This window comes from Pteropus medius, unplaced genomic scaffold (assembly GCF_902729225.1).
Source record: "Pteropus medius unplaced genomic scaffold, Ma_sr-lr_union100, whole genome shotgun sequence".
In the NCBI taxonomy this organism is placed as follows: domain Eukaryota; kingdom Metazoa; phylum Chordata; class Mammalia; order Chiroptera; family Pteropodidae; genus Pteropus; species Pteropus medius.
In genome coordinates, this window is record NW_024342473.1 from 17,950,423 (window position 1) to 17,967,951 (window position 17,529).

At 31.8% G+C, this 17,529-nt stretch overlaps 1 protein-coding gene and 1 non-coding gene across 3 annotated transcripts in view; one reads left to right on the top strand and one right to left on the bottom strand.

The window, feature by feature from the left end:
* Nucleotides 1–17,529, bottom strand: part of MINDY2 (MINDY lysine 48 deubiquitinase 2) — a 60,213-nt gene that overhangs the window by 16,664 nt on the left and 26,020 nt on the right. For both annotated transcript variants that reach the window (XM_039865470.1, XM_039865471.1), the window contains exons 5-6: nucleotides 12,113–12,215; nucleotides 4,680–4,822 (exon numbers count right to left, since the gene is read on the bottom strand). In XM_039865470.1, the coding sequence (XP_039721404.1) occupies nucleotides 4,680–4,822; nucleotides 12,113–12,215 (246 nt within the window). The remainder of the gene's footprint in view (nucleotides 1–4,679; nucleotides 4,823–12,112; nucleotides 12,216–17,529) is intronic.
* Nucleotides 723–841, top strand: LOC120604673 (5S ribosomal RNA). The gene has a single exon (XR_005653391.1). It is a non-coding gene; the product is annotated as a 5S ribosomal RNA (ribosomal RNA).

The following is a 17,529-nucleotide window of genomic DNA, read 5'->3' on the forward strand; positions in this document are numbered from 1 at the left end:
GTTTATAGCATAGGTGTTCCAAAGAGTTCACAGGGATAGGAAGATGGGAAATCAAGTAATCAGTACATATAAATCCATAAAATGGCCCTAAAATCTCAGGGTTTTTCAAAAGTGGATGTTAGAAGGCATTATGAAGATCTAATGTAGTATTATAAATAGTCACATCTTGTTTGAAAAAGCAGCTTTCTAGTTTTTCCTTACTTGTACCACTATTAGATCACATTAGATTCCCTAGCACTCAAGTTTATAAAGAACTATAGAAACTTTAACAACCCAGGAATTAGTGGTAGAGAATAACGGTTTTAATGCTTAACAGGTTTAACAGAACAGAGGCACAATCTTCTATTCTATTTCCTTATTAAGCAAACGGATAATATGCTGGAGGAACCTTTCCTCAATTTTATTAAGTATTCCTTTAGGGCTTTTAGTTCTATAGCAACAGCCAAAGAACTGTTGTAGATTTTCTTGTAAATCTAGTTAATCAGTCATTGAGTCAATGAGGAGGAAAAGTGTCTTTGACTCTTGTGAAGAATGCACGCATTGGATACTCTGCAAGAAGTAAAGCAGTGTCATATTTAAAGACTCTCAGCATTGGAAATATAGTTCAATGGTAATATACGAAATAGGATGGAGAGAATTATAATGGGGCATAAATAAATAGCCCAAAGACTAATAAGATTCCTGGAATACACAAGATTTGCATTATATTAAAATAGAGTTATGTCTACGGCCATGCCACCCTGAACGAGCCCAATCCTGTCTGATCTTGGAAGCTAAGCAGGGTCGGGCCTGGTTAGTACTTGGATGGGAGACCACCTAGGAAGACCAGGTGCTGTAGATGTAAAAAATAAAAAATAAGGGATTGTAAGCTGACAAGGTCCTTACAATCTGTGAGGTCAACCAAGGGTTGCCTTGCCTAAAAAAAAAAAAAGAGTTATTTTACCAAATGTAATGCATGGTTCTTGATTAGATCCAGGTTTGAACAAACCAACCATAAAATCACATGGGAACAAGTGGGAAATTTGAATATGGACTGGGTATTAGATGATATTAAAATTATAGTTAATTTTGTTAGATGCAACAATGGTACTATGATTTGAAAGAAAAATGTTCTTGTTTAGAGATGCATATTGAAGTATAAGCAAAAATATAAAAACAGATGAAAACAATATAATTTTGAAATTGTTAAAAGTAAGTCATGAGTATAATAGGCACACAATAAATTAGTCTTACTAAGGTCTCTTTTTTAATCAAGAGTCAATCCCCCTCACCTGTGAAAATTTCTATTGTTTCTCACCTTAGTAGCCTTCCAACATCAATTATCCCCTCTCCTGAATCTTCAACCTTTTTCTCTATTGAGTCCTTCAGTATTTAAACATGATCAAGTCTCTCATATTAAAAAACAAAAACAAAATAATCTTCCCTGGATTCCAAACTCCACTACAGCTATAAGACATCACATCTATGCCCTCACAGACAAACTATTTCAAAGAGTTGCTTATATTTCTAGTTCCTGACATCTCAGTCATTTCCTAACCAATTCGAATTCAATGTTTTCTGCTGCCGCCATTCTCTGAAAGGTACCAATGAAATCCATATCACCAATGGACACTTCCCCACCTCTCCCAGTGTTATTTCTTATCAGCATTTAACAACTGAGATCTCCATTCTTCTTGAAACACTCTCTCCTGTTGACTTATATGATACCATATTCTTCAGATTTTCCTTTTATTCTTTTTTTCTCAGTCTCCTTTGCTAGTTCATACTTCTCTAGTTGGATCCTTGAATGTTGGCACTCATCAAATCTTCCTAGGCCTTCTCTTTTCTTCTCATTCCCTATTTTTTCTTTTAAATCTCATCCTCTCCCCTAATTACTATTTGTACACAAAAATATTTCGTCTATAACACTTTTCCTAACATTTCCACTTGAAGTGTGCCTCAGAAGCAGCTCTAATAGTTCCAAGGCTGATTTCATAATATCTTTCTTCTCTTCTAGTATTCTCTGGTCCAATAAAGAGCACCACTGTTCATGTAGTTGTTCATGCTCAGAATTCAGAAATCATTCTTTCTTATTTTTTACATCCTAATTACCAAATCTGGTTGATTATATCTCCTAAATATCTATGGATTCTGTCTAGTTTCTATTTCTTTACCATCTTAGTCCAAGTCACTATAACCTCTTACTTGGCCTCCTGCAATAATCTCTTAATTAAATCCCCATCCACTCTACTTCAAAGTCCACAGCACCTTAATGGGGCAAGGGCACACACACCACTAGTGACACATTGTTTAGCTACAGAATAAGGTAAACTGAGAAAAATTTAGAAGCAAAGAAACAGTAGAATGCACACATTCTGAGCTATCATTATTTCATAGAAAGGTGTAGTTAGTCCAGAAATGGACACATGATAGAAAGTGCTTCAGGAGAGACATCTCCACCCCAACTACATAGGAAGATTGAGAATACCTAGCTGATTAGTAAAGGACTTCCTGGTTAGGGATACAGCTTTGATAGAAAACAGAACATCTAGAGGTCAGTTTCGGGAGATGGTATAACAATCACCAATGACAGCCACAGAACTTGTTTTCCTATTGAACTATCATGTTCCTGCCGAGTCCCAAAAAAAGAACAAAAACAAACAAAAAAAACCCACTAGGCCATCAGGACACCAAAGTCTGTTTCTCCTTTTAACTCAAGACTACAAGATATGGTACTTGCCTATCAGTTTAGTCTTATTTTATGCCTCTTACTTTCTAAGCTTCAGCCACGCAGGTCTTCTTTCAATTCCTTAAGGAGTTAAGTTCTTTCCCTCCTCAGGGCCTTTGCACACATGTTCCATCTGCTGAGTTAACTTTAGTTGTTATTATTATTATTAATTATTTTTGCTAATTGATTATGAAGATTCACTTTTCAGGTGTTGGTTTAAATGATACTTCTCAAATAAGTCTTTCCTGACATCCCCAACTAGGTTCTAAGTCCTGATAAAAGCATTCACGACATGTTGTATGTGCTTTTATTAGAGAGTGTATCTCAGTAGAAATAATAACTATTTGTGCAATTATTACTATTTGTGCAATTAATTCCTTGCCAAAATAAGAGGTCCTTAAATGGCAGAAACCATAGCTTCCTTGCTTAGGCTGCAATCCTAGTATTTAGCTGAGTACCCAGGCATCATCAGGCTTAACAGCTATTTGTTAAGTGAATAAAGGGTGGACTTGAGGAGATCAAGTAAAACAAGGTAACTTACCAGTATTACTATGTAGCAATAATTTTGATTCTGAGATTCTTTGGCCTTATATTTCTGAATATGGATGACTCTGGGCCCATACTTTGCACACATCTAGCTCAAATGTGGAAACAATACAGATGAACCCTTGCTATAACTAATATAGGAGTAGGAAAGCTAGGACTTTAAAGTATTCTTATATAAGCAAACAAATCATTATTTTACACTACTTTGTGCAATTCATTGATTAAAGTGTTGAAGGAAATATGAAGACCTGATTCCTGACTTCAGAAAACTTACTTTCATGTAGATAAATAAGATACATTTACAAAGAAAACTGGTAACTAGGTAAGAGCAAAGTAAGGATGACATGGCCCATAATAGAGAAGGATGGGCAGTGATCCTCAGCCTTAGCCTTCACATTAAAATCTCCTGGGAGCATTTAAAAAGTATTGATGCTCAGGTCTCACCCCCAAGGACTCTGATTAGAGTTGGCGGTGGGCTTTGTGCATTGGTTATTTTTTAAAAAGCTCTCCAGGTAGTTCTAGCATGTAATCTGGATTGAGAACCACTGGTTTAAGGAGAGAAGCAGCTTTACTGAAGAGTTGGTATTTGAAACATTTCTTAAAAGGTGAAATTTGGATAGGCAAAAGGAGTGAGATCTTTTCAAATAGGAATTAAAGAGTAATAAATGGCAATAAAGGTGCAGAAATGGAAAAGCATAAAGTGTGTAAGGATATGGAAGATTATTAATGAGTAGATAAACCATTATGGCTGAAGCAAAGTGTTGGCACAGGACAGAAGAAAAATACCTTGCATTTTTTATCCTCTAAACACTGGCTGCTACTGAACATTTTTGATATGTTTTTGATGTGATCAGAGCAGTATCTACCACAGAAGACTAGGTATAAATTGATAAACTCCCAAATTAGGTGACAGCTGTAAAAACAAAAGGTATGGATAAAGAGATAACAAAAAAGTTGAATCGGCAAGATTTTTTGGCAGAGCCATAAATAACATAAGAAGAATTTAAAGTCACACTGATAATTTTAATAATAGCAAACACTATCATAAAGAAAAATTTTGATTCTTTCTTCTAAATTCCTTTAGCCCTCAAATATAAACATCCACCATTAGTAGTCATCCTAGTTCTATCTCCAGGGTTTATCTTTTTTTTTCTTAGAAAGGAAATAGTAAATATGTTTTAATGCAGTAATCTGTGAAAAAGGAGTTAAGATTTAAATAAAAACAAAAAACTGACTTGAAATAACACTTAAATAGCTAATCCATTCCATCCTAAAAAATATTTAATTATAAATTACCTTCATAATTTGATGGTTAAGAAACATTATGTTTTTGTTTTTTTTTAATTTTGAAACAGATCATAAGACATCTCTAAATCAAGCTTCTTTAATTTCCAATAACAATTAAACAGCTATTTGTATAACATACCTTGTATTTGGTCATGGTGCTAAAATGATTATTCCGAAAGAACACACAAAGTTCTCCTTCCTGAACCGTTGAAGTTAGTTCACATAATCCATGGTATGTCAGTTGAGTGGCTGTGTTATTTAGAAACTGCTCAGCTACAAAGCCTATGGAACCAATGCATAATATTAGATGGAAGAAAAATTTTAAAATTAAGGTTTTCTATTTACACTGTGTTCTAAGTATGAAGAAAGGCCAGTCAAAATAAGACTTTTCCTACTATAACATGATAGCCCTAAACTGGAGATTCTACTCTTTTATTCTGGAAGATGTGTCTATAGTTATTCCCATCCTAAAAAAAAAACAAAAACAGTTATATGAAATTCTTTTTATCGATTAATGTATTTACTTATACTTCACCTATTTCCGAAAAAAATTTCAGGTAGTTTGCAACAAAACACATAGAATACAACTAAAACCCAGTAAAACAAACAAGAAGGCAAGAGATTGCAATTTTAAAATTATGTAGGAGTAAAAGATGTATGTCAACAGCTACTTCCTCAATGGCTAGGTATTTAGAAATTAAAAGTAGCCTTAAAAAATTGAGTTGCTTAAGATTTCAACAAAGGTCCCAGATAATACTCAATTCATAAACTGCTTAATTCTTGTCTTAAAACTAAAAACAGGCGTAAAAGTGAATAGAGAACGGGGATAACTGATGCTGTTTTTATCCTAATCTCCTCCAACACATGCTACTCTTTATATTATTGCATTATATAGATATATCAAGTTCAGAAATACAAATGATCTTTTATTTTCAAAACATAATGAAATATAAAGAAGTTTTCTGAGGTTTAATTTAAAAGATACGTGTACAGTTTATCTTCATTATTGGCATGGGTTCATATTTGCAAATTTGCCTACTAGCTAAAATTTATAACTCCAAAATCAATGCTTCCTGTACTTTCAGGGTCATTTCTGGATCTGTGCAAAGCAGCAAAAAATTTGAGTCACCTAACGTACATTCCCGAGATCAAACAAGGCAAAACCCTGCCTTCTAGTTTCAGCTCTCATAGTGTAAATAAGTGTGCTTTTCACTCTATTTAGTGCCACATTCTTCACATTTTTGTGCTTTGTTGGGGGGTGGGGGGAGGTGATTTTTACTGTGTAAAATGGCCCCCAAGCATATTGCTGAAGTGCTGGCTAGTGTTTCTAAGTGCACAAAGGCTGTGATGTGCTTTACAGAGAAAATATATATTTTTGCATCTTGTTCAGGTGAGTTATACTGCTTGCTGTTAGCCATGAGTTTTACAGTACTCAATCAGCAATATATATTAAATAAGGTGTCTCTAAACAGAAAGGCACATAAAACAAGGTTGTATATTTATCAGTTGACAAAAATCTTGTGATCAAAAGTTCACAGGAACCTAATCTTAATGTTTCCCCTAGGAGCAGTGTTTTAGTATTCACTATTTCAGTGTTCACAGCAACTTTAGAGAACATAACTAACTATTGGGAATAATGAGAATCAACTGTATAAATTTTAAAAGCCTATACTATACTTCTTTCTCTTCCTCCTTTTGTTCCCTTCCTTTAATAGACAAGAAATAAATATCTCAGAAATAATAGGGGGGAAGAGAGTGCTCTAAAAAGTTTTATAAGTGAGCAGAGAGATACAAATATAGGGGGTAAAGATGAACCTAAGTTAAGAAATTGACACCTCAACAAGAAATTGAAAATAAACTTGGTAGGGCTAGAGGCAGCTAGAGAGTATAGGTTTATTCCACTACTTCTCCATCCCTCACCTTTAGTGTCAAGCCACACCACTTCAAGCTGGAAAGGAGTTGTAAAAAGTGACCAATATATCACACTATTCCAAAGAATTGGTTATGGTAGGCAGGGAAGTATAAAAAGTTATACAGAAGGCCATAGCCAAAGGAAATTTATAGCACATTTACAACTCCTTGGGTTTACACATTCAGAAAGAAGAGTTCTCCACTCCATTACTGTCATTACTTTGCTAAGTACTGAGTTACTGAGTAGAATGTATGGGTTATATACTGAAGTACTGACTATTATATATCATTTAAAAAGTAAATATAATGCCTGTGCTGAGGAGTACCATTGCTGTCTATAATATCTGTGTTACTAAACACTTTCTTCAGAAAGATGTTTCTAAATGCCCTTCCCGTACCTCATTCACACAACATTCCCTCTACAATTCCCTTTCAAGATACAAAAATTCAGTGGAGATACAGCACATTACTTTCATGTGTGTGAAATTTTAAAAATTCAACACTAGAAAGGTCTTTCTCAGCTATTTTTTTCTATAGAATGGGACAGAGGCTGAGAGAGAATAAGTGACTTGCTCAAGGACAAAACTATTTACAGAAAAGTGAAGACTGGTAAAGCTTTTTTAAGTCCTCAAATAAAGGAAAAAACAGGCCTAACTCAAAAAAAAAAAAAAAAAAAAACCACAGGAAAAAAAGAAAGAAAGAAAAAAGAAAAGTGGAGACTGGAACTGAAAATTATTGGTATTAAATTTAAAAAATTACTGTTTGTTATTACAAATGCAAACTGAATTGTATTTCTCCCAAACCATAAAGCATAGTAATTTAGACATATAATGAACAATGTTTCCCAATTCTTCTATAAACTCTTAAACAGTGACACTACTGTGATTTTAGTTGAATTTCGAAAGCTTAAACTAGTTTCAACTTTTCATAACTAATTAAACAAATTTTGGTAAATAATTTTTTTAATTTTTATTTTTCAATTATAGTTGACATTCAATATTATTTTATCTTAGTTTCAGCTGTACAGCATAGTGGTTAGACATTTATATAATTTATGAAGCCATCCCCCCAATTAGTCTACTACTCACCTGGCACTATACATAGTTATTACAATATTAATGACTATATTCCCTATGCCATACTTCATATCCCTCTGACTATTTTGTAACAACCATTTGTACTTCTTAATCCTTTCACCTTTTTCACCTAGCCTTCTACCCCAATGGTATACAATTCTTAGAGTTACAAAGTAGTTTAATTATTTGCATCACTTCGAATGACAAATAGTTTATTCACAACATTAAGATTAAATTTCAATTTTGTTATAGATATTGTTATTAATGATACTAAAGGTAAAAATTAATATAACGGTAATAAAAAAATTACATTACTGAAAATAAATTTAAATTAAAAATTATTTCCCTGACATTAGTGTGTTTGAAAATATTTCTTAGTTTCAGAAATTCAATACTAAAATTAGTTTATCAAGTTATTTTCTTCTATTACTGAAGAGTTTAATTAGAGAAAATGAAAGTACTGAGTGCCTTAAAAAATTTGAAGTTAGAAAGAGGGGCACTAAAATTAGGCAAAAAGGAACAAAATAAAAGATAAATGGAAACTGGCTTGTTTTAAAATGTTAGCTAGATGTGGCTCTGCCTGAGATTTGCGTTCAAATTTAAAGTCAATCAAACTTTAACTGTGTCACTGTGATAGCTTTAAACAAATAGTCTGATTTTCTTTTTAAATTCATCTGTCAAGTTTCAAAAATCAGACACATTATATTAATATTTTTCCTTAAGAAGAGGGGCAAAAAAAATCTTTTAATATGATAAATGCCCAGATTTTCTTTGAAAATATAGGGGCTAACATGATCTGATTCCAAGGATACAGAAGGGAGCCCGGAATATCTTACTGTGCTAGAAAACAACGAAGTGCTCAAGAAATGATGACGACATGAGACTATCCCATTGGCCATATATGGACAATTCTAAGCATCAAAAAGAATAATGATAATAGATTGTAATATGCTGAATAACACACACAATCCATGAGTCTACAATGATAAAAAAATTTTTAATAGGGGAAAAAGAAGAGAAAACTATTTTTAACATAAGAATGCCAACTAATAAATGTAGAAGGAATAATAGAAATAGCAAACCACCATAGTAATAGTTGATTCAGGCAAGAATCAATGAATGCCAGCTCTATTGGGTGAAAGATTGTTAGAGAACAGGGTATTTACACAGTTTCAAAGTATAATATCACAGATTACTTATTAATTACAAAGGGCAAAGGGCATCTTTACAACAAAAAATATGTTAACATCACCAATGACAGAATAAGCAGACATCATATACTATCTGATTTGATGCACTGAGAAAGACACAATGTCACCTATGTAGCATTCCCACCAAAAACATATAACCAAAGTCTGCTCATGAGTAAGCAGTTACATGAATCCATATTGAGAGCTATTCTACAAAACTGGCCTGGACTATTAAGAAAAGTCAACATCACAAAAGAACGAAAAGAAAAGAAAAAAAAAAAGGTTAGAGAACTGTTTTAGATTTTGAGACTAAATTGATATGACAAATAATCCTTTATTGGAACCTACACTGAAAACTTAAAAGCTATAAGGGAGCATAACTGGCACAACTGGGGAATTCTGAATATGAACAGTATATTAGATAATAGTATTGTATCAATGATAAATTTCCTGAGATAACTGAAGATTATAGAAGAATTCTTTGTTCTTGGAGACATCTTTGTTCTTAGGGGACAACTGTTGAAACATTAATGGTTAAAGTGCTATGATATTCACAACTAATTTTCACATGATTTAGGAAAAACCGTGTTGTGTGTGTGTGTGTGTGTGTGTGTGTGTGTGTGTGTGTGCGTATGAGAGAGAAAGAGAGAAAATATAAAAAGAAAGCAAAAATTCAATGTTAATAATTGGTAAATATAGATGAACCATATATTTACCAATTAAATATTAAATATAAATATAATTGGTAAATATTTAATATATATTTAATATATAAATATATTCATTGTGCTATGCCGACTTTTTTATAGGTCTGAGATTTTTCAAAATAAAAAAAAGGAAATCAATATTAATCAAAAATAATATGAATTCAAACTATAATCTTCAGTGTTTATAGCACATAATATGGGCTCAATAAATAATTGAAAGAATATTCTAGAATTATTTCTTTAAGCACATTTTTTACCTAGAAACAATTGTTAAAGAAGAACTTATTCCTGAGAGAGCCCTAGAATTAAATCACCAGCTCTGGTGAAGTCTGGCAGCTGGTTCTGTGTTATTTTTTTCGTTGTTGATTTTTGCCGCTGTGCCACAACCCATCATTATAACTAGATTCAAAAAAGTATTAACACCAAGAAGAGGTAGTAAATAATACATATGTTATGTACGTGTAAAAGTTTTGTGCTTTTACTTACAAGGTGTTGCCATCAAAGAAAATGAATGTCATCTGAAAGAAGTTGAAAAAATATCTAATTCTATTTGACTGTCAGCTAAATAACATCTTTTTTATCAAAAAAAGAATGACAGTAAAAGTATTTCTAATGTTCTTTACCTTATAGAGATGAAATATTTGAATTAAAAAAGTTATCATCTAAGACCAAAGTTTAATACTTTTTAATAAAGAAGGATTAGAATAAACTACCTTTTGGATATTTTATTGATTCAGAAGGACAGTTACGGTTATAGGCCAAAAAGAAAAGAAAGTAGACTACTACTTCAGCTGAACACTATACTCAAGAAAATATGATGAAGAAAATGAAGGGAAGCTAATTGCTCCATTATAAGTAAAAATGTCCCTTGTGGCCTTTTCGTTCCTATAAGAATTTTTAGTGCCTTACACAAGTAACCATTGGGTTAAATAATTATTTCAAACAGACTACATATTTGTAGTTTCTTATAAACAAAAAACTAGTTTAGCTTTTTAATTGTAGTGAATTCCATATATAATTATTCACTGATATGGAAACCTGATATACAGAATTTCACCATTACAAAATTTATATATCAAGGAATTAATCAACTCTGACATATACTACCTGAAAATTCTATACCACTAAAGAAGATAATTCCTTTTTTGCTTTTACCAAGACATTTTTATCAAGTTATCAATACTATATAAATTAAATATTGTTTTTCATTATTCTGGGGAATCAATGTCAGAGAAATAATAATTGTTGTGACATTAGATTGAGAAAAAGGAGAAGTAAAATAGGGATTGGGTTTTTGTTGTTGTTGTTGTTCATTTGTTAAATAGTGTTTTTATCAAAATCTTACCTCATTAATTGAAGCCTGGCTTGGGAAAAATGCCGTTAACAGTGTTTCCTAAAGCTTCTTACCTATAAAGATCACTTCTTGGCTATCATTCCGTTAACACTTTCTGATTCCTATTGTCTCCTCACAATTACTACTAAATAGCATATTGGAAATTACTGAGAAAAGTAGAAATCCATAGATGGAAATTATCTTTAGAGCCTGACTTTTAGAAATATATTTATAGTAATGAGAGCTTGGATAAGTTCTAGTGAGTAGAATTTTGTTAATTGAGAAAAAATATTTTTAACAGTTATTGTTGCTCCTTTCCTCACTAAAACTGTGCTACCTTAGATTTTAGTGAAAGAGCTGTCCATGGTCAATATCCCTATATATTTCTTTGTTTAATGCAAGTAGAAGTCTAGGATGAGCATCAACTAAAATACTGTGTATTTCCTTGCTACTTGCCTCTTGCATGAATGTGTTAAATTTATGGAAAATTGAGTAATATAATTAGTTGGGTTCTGATCAATCGATATAGTATGGATTCATGTATACACCTTCTTTTATATGTTCTTATATACTCTTGTAGTCACTTATTTTTAATTTTTAAAAATGTAGTAATTGTAATCAACTTTTACTATACTTCATGTAAAAGAATTGTATGTCAGAGAATAATGAAGCTCACCCCCTGCTTCTCATGACTTCTCTTTCTTTTATTTACCCTCCTAATAGAGGAGAATAGCTTCCTTAGTTCTTGAGTGTTGTTATGTAAAGGTGAAGTGAGTGGTGGGAAAAGTATATCCAAATACTATGGTTACTGATATCATTCTGGTTTCAAATCTGTTTGTTCTTCCCTTCGCTGACTGGAATACAGCTGAAAAAATATGAAACTGCTTCTATTATGATGAATTTAGCAATTCTAATTAGCTAAGGATTAAGAAAACTGATGAGCAGAGGTACACTTTGAGCTTGAATGGAGCTTTTACTATACTATATTGTATTGAACACTTGAGTACCATAATACTCACCTCAGTCAACTGAGTGTTCAGGATGAATTAAAAAGTTCACACAGTACTCCCAAATAATCTTTTTTTTTAAAAAAGAGCAACTATCAGTAACCCCTAGGTAACTGACCACATCAAAGCTAGCAAGATTCCAAAGATTTTTATTAGAATCCAGTCCTGATTTTACAAGTCAAGTGAAAGGGTTCTAGCTGGCATCTTTATGAATAATTTCTTCTTTCAATTCTTACCAAGTATAGTTACTTGTATTTTAGAAGTCTTATTTAAGACATTTAAAAGATATTAAATTATCAGAGAAGTTATTTTACAAGAATAAATCAGGTAATAGCAGCACTCACCCACCTTCACTAACCAGCTCACTATTGTCTGACTGTTTACAAGAGATGATCTTCTCCACTAGTTGGTTGTAGCTGCAGTTACCAACAGCTTTTACAATGTCATCAATCTAGAAAACAAATAACTGTCTCACTAATCATGATAAGATTAAAAACAATAACAAAGAAACCCATATCGCTCTTCAGAGTTTTATTCTAATACAATGTTAAATATACAAATATTTCTTATGAAAAAAATCAATACCCAACAATTTCCAAATTTGTTTATAGCTATAACAAAATACTGTTTAGCTGTATTTTAATTATGCAAAAAATAATTAAATGGGATTATTACATGCAACTTTATTTCTTAAGGTTGTAAAGATGCATTTAAGTGATTAAAATTAAAAGTAAATTATTTCAGGAGTAAAAATAAGAAAATTTTAGGGTTTTTTTTTTCTAAAACACAAATGTTTTTGCGTTTAAAGCAAGGCAAATCTAAAGATATTAATTTATGGGACTAAAGTTTTTTCCATGATTCCTAGCAAAGTATAGTGGAGGTGAGTACACATAACTAACCTTATTTTCCTAAAGAAAAGTTAGTACATATTAATTAGAAACAGTATTTGCTTTATGATTTTTATTTAATCTTTGTCTTTGGAGGTACAGTAGAAAAGTAAATGCAAAGTTTTAAATTATAGGAAAATAAAATTGGGCATCTCTACTCTTTCTCCATTATACTTTGCTTTTATTACTGAAAAAAAAAATAGGTTTCTGCTGTCTAACCAACTTATTTTGATTGTCCTCTCATCCCTAAAATATATTTATAATTTATATCTACTATTGTTTTAATGATCTATGCATAATAAAACAAGCACAAATTAACACAATTATGTAAAAAAATAAGAGGGCCAATGTTTTCTTTCCACATCCAAATGATCTTCTTGAATACTTATTCTTTGAATACCACAAGTCTTGACATAGATCTGTACTTGTAATACTCTGGACAGTATTTCCCAAACTGGGGAGCTTGTTAAAGGGATCTAAAAGAATTGTAGGCTCAAGTTGCTTCTCAATTGTCTAAGTTTTATTCCAGTGCTGCATTGCAAAGTTTGAGAACCACTGCTCTGCTCTAGGCTGTACTTTATTTTCTTTGTTCCTGCAAAATCCTGGGATAGTAAAAGCCTCTTTAATCATGCAAGTGGGACTGATGGTTGGTTGAGAAGATCAGTTAATTGAAAAAGCAGTGAATTGTACAAAATATTATATACATGTCTTAAACATTTCATGTTAACTAAAAACACATGAATGTATTCACTTTGCAATCTTTTGATGCAGAGCCTAATAAGGCCTTTTCTTTAAAAGAAGGTCTTTTGGCTATGAGTCTACGTAAACCACCCAAGAGTATGACTTCCAGCTTTCACTCATTTAAAATGAAAACTTAGACCCTTAAGAAGCAATTTAAGGGTGTAATCCCTTTAGATTTTCATTATTTTTCTTAACACTTTTACTGTTTAGAGCAATTTTCTTTAGTGAATCAATTTAATTGTCTTTCCAAAATATCTGAATTTTCAATCCTAAGAAATCCACAAAATCCACAATAGAATAATAAATACAAGATCAATATAAAAAATGAATTGTACTTCTATAGACTAGCAATGAACAATACAAAATTTCAAGTTTTCGTAGACCAAACCTCTACATTAATATTTCATTCAATTAATTCATTCGGGTACCTTTCATGCACTACTATGTACCAGGTGCTGTTAGAGAAGTACAGACTTAGCAGTGAACAAAATAAATGGTCTATGCTTTCATAAAGTTTATATTCTGGAGCAAAGACAAACAATAAATCAAATAAGAAAAAATATACACGCTAGGCAGTTATATGTAATGGTATGCAGCTATTCTTTGTTTTTACTGTTCTATAGTATTCTATAGTATGAATATACCGTATTATATTTATTCATTCATCTTTTGATAGCTATCTAAGTTGTTCTCAGTTTGAGGCTATGACAAATAATACTGCTATGAACATTCTTGTACATTTATCCTGTTCCACATATCAAGAGTTTCTCTAGGGAATATGCCTTGTCAAATTCCTGAGACTTAGGATATGCTTATCCTCAACTTTTCTAGATAACTCTAAACTGCTCTCCAAAGTAGACAGCCAATTTACATTATCAGCAGGGAACAAGAATCCCCTACATTGCACATCTCCAACATTTAGTATTGTCAGACTTTTAAATGTTAGGCATTTTGATGGATGTATAGTGTTATCTCATTTTGGTTTTAATTTGCATTTCCCTGATGACTCATTTATATGTTCACTGGCCATTTGGATATCCATTTTTGTTAAATTCCTGTTCAAACAAAGAGTAGCTGCAAAGAATAGCTGTTCAAGACATTTGCCCCTTTTTACTGGGTTGTTTATCTTTTAAAAAATTACTTATAGGAGCTCTTTACACCTTCTGAAAATTAATCCTTTGTTCATTATATAACATGCAATCAACTTCTACTCTGTGGCTCAATTTTACATTCTCTTTATTTCTTTAGACAAACAACTTCTCAATTTTATAGTACTCATGTACTATTGATGTTCATTGTGATTAATGCATTTATGTCTTGTTTTATAAACCTTTTATCATTAAGGTTAGAAATATTCTCAAACTTACAGAGTTTTATCTTTTAAACATCAAGGCACATGGAATAGAATTTTTTGGTGTAAGTTAGGAGAAATAATTTCATTTTTTTCCTAACTGGATATCTAATTAGAAACTTGAATTGGCTATCTAACTAGCTATTTAATTACATATCTAATGGCTATCTAATTGTCTTAGCACCTTTTATTGAAAGAACTGCCTTTCCCTCACTGCTCTACAGTACCCTATTTCTGTCTATAAATGCACGGTCTTTTAGGCCTCTCTATTCTGTCACTGATCTAATTCTTAATTACAATATATAAAGTATTTTGTATCTGGAAGAGCAAGTCCTCCCTTCTTGTTCTGCTTCAAGAATATCTTGGCTTCTAATCCTAGCTCTTTGCATTTCCATATAAATTATAGAATCAACTTGTCATATTCTGCAACTACTTTCCACAAACCTGCTGGGATTTTGTTTGGGGTTGTATTGAAACTAAAATTTATTTTAGTGAGAACTGACATCTTCATAAATTCAGTCTTGAAATCTAAAATTTCATATGTATAAAAAGAAGGTATAGTCAGGTTCATGAAAAACAAGGACTGAAAAAATGTCATGGACAGAAAGAGACTAGGAAGATAAGATGATTAAATGCAATCTGATACCCTGGATTGAATTCTAGAACAACAACATAAAAATTACCGGAAAAATTGGTAAAATGTAAATGAAGATTGTAATATATTTACTAGTAATGTACCAATATTAAATTTCTAAGTTTTGACACATGTACCAAGGTCACATAAGATTAGGGAAAAAGGGGCGGAGTACACAAGAATTCTTTGTAGTATCTTTGCAACTTTCCTGTTTCTGAAATTACTCAAAAATAAAGTTTATTAAATTCCTTTAGAAGAATGTATGTTCATTAGGTTTTCTTTTCTGTTTTTAGCAATTACAAAGAAATGTATAGTAAAATCTTCCAGTATGATGATCTATCTACTTCTTCTTGTAATTCTATCAAATTTTGCTTTATGTACTTTGAGGCTATGTTATTAGATGCATACAAATTTTATTTTCATTGTCAAAAACTGACCTTTACTCTTTGCGACAGTTCCCAGAGGTCCAAGTAATGAACAGTCAATCAGGGTTTTTACTTTCCAGGTGTCTCCAGGCACATACAAATTTAAAATGATTATATCTTCTTAGCAAATTAAACAATCTATTGTTAGTAATGCTTTTTGACTTAAAGTTTAAGTCTATTCTTTCTGATAGTACTATAGGTACACCAGCTTTCTTTTGATTAGCGATGATATGGCATCTGTTTCCCCTCTTTTTACTTGTAATCTCTGTTTAACTTCATATTGTTTTATATAGATCTCTTTAAATAGCAAATATATATATACATATATTTAATCCAGCCTCAGAATCAGTCTTTTAACAGGAGCATTTATTCTTATTTATACTTACTATAAGTATTCATATATCTGAATTTATTAAATCTACCATTTTCCATCCCATCAGATCAACATTCCCTAACCCCTTCTTTCTTCCTTCTTTTTGGATTAATTTTTCCCCCTTCTACTAATCTAGAAATTACCCACTATGTTTTCTATTCTTTTTATGATTATTCCAAAAGAGCATTCTCCAATAGCACATTCTGCAATAATGGAAATACTCCAAATCTGTGTTGCCCAATAAGATATCCACTAGTCTTGTGGCTACTGAGCAACTGAAATATGTCTAGTATAACTCAGGAACTAAATTTTTAATTACATTAAAATTTTAATATCCCCATTTGGCTACCATATTGGATAAAGTTATAAAAACTATAACATCTACTACTACCATATCAAAGTCAGAAGTTAATACCCATTTCTTAAACAATTAAGTCTAGACTCTTCCTTTTCCTCCTATCTTATGTTATTTTTTGCATATGCTAATGTTCTTTATTTAAATCTCAAAGATAATGTTATTATCTGATACAGTCAACATTTAATATTGTTGACTGTATCTATTCACTCTTCCTTCCATCTGGGATCACTTTCCTTCTTTTCAAAATCCTTATTTAGAATTTCCATTAATGATAGTCTACTGGCAGGAAATAATCTTAGTTTAATTAATCTAAAAAATGACTTTATTTTGCTCCATTCTTGAAAGATAATTGTTCTGGGAACAGGACTGTAGGTTAGCCATTTGTCTTCTTTCAGCACATTGAATATATCATTTCCACTGTCATCCAATGTTGCTCTTAAAGAGTTAGTTACCAATTAATAATGGAGAAATATCTTCTCTGTGACTGAATTCTGGTGCTTACCATCCAAAGAAATGCTGATATTTATTTTCAAGATAATTATTTGCAGAACACATAATTGGAATACAAAGAACTAGAGAGTTCTAAAAGATATCTCATAAAGACCTATGATTTCAAACTTTTGCCTCGTTCGTTTTTCTTTCCCAGCAACAGCATCCTTTTGTAACAAAATGAATAAAATAGATATAAAGCACAGCCCTCAGGCCCTTACAAGAGTTTGAAAACCACTGCATAGACCAGAAAAATCTGAAGAACATATGAATTTAACTGTTTACCAGCAATATATAGCTACATACAGTCAGAGGGACAATCTGAGTCCAACTTTTAAGAACTCAGGCTTAGGTTCCTCAGTCCATCAGCTCATCCTCAAGAATCTAGGCTACCTGGCATTGTCATCTGCCAGAATTCACCATGGCTCACCTTGGAGGTATAAAATGCTAGACATGTTTAGACTTTTCAATGACATTCTTAGAGACAGAGTGTCAGTAAAAATACAG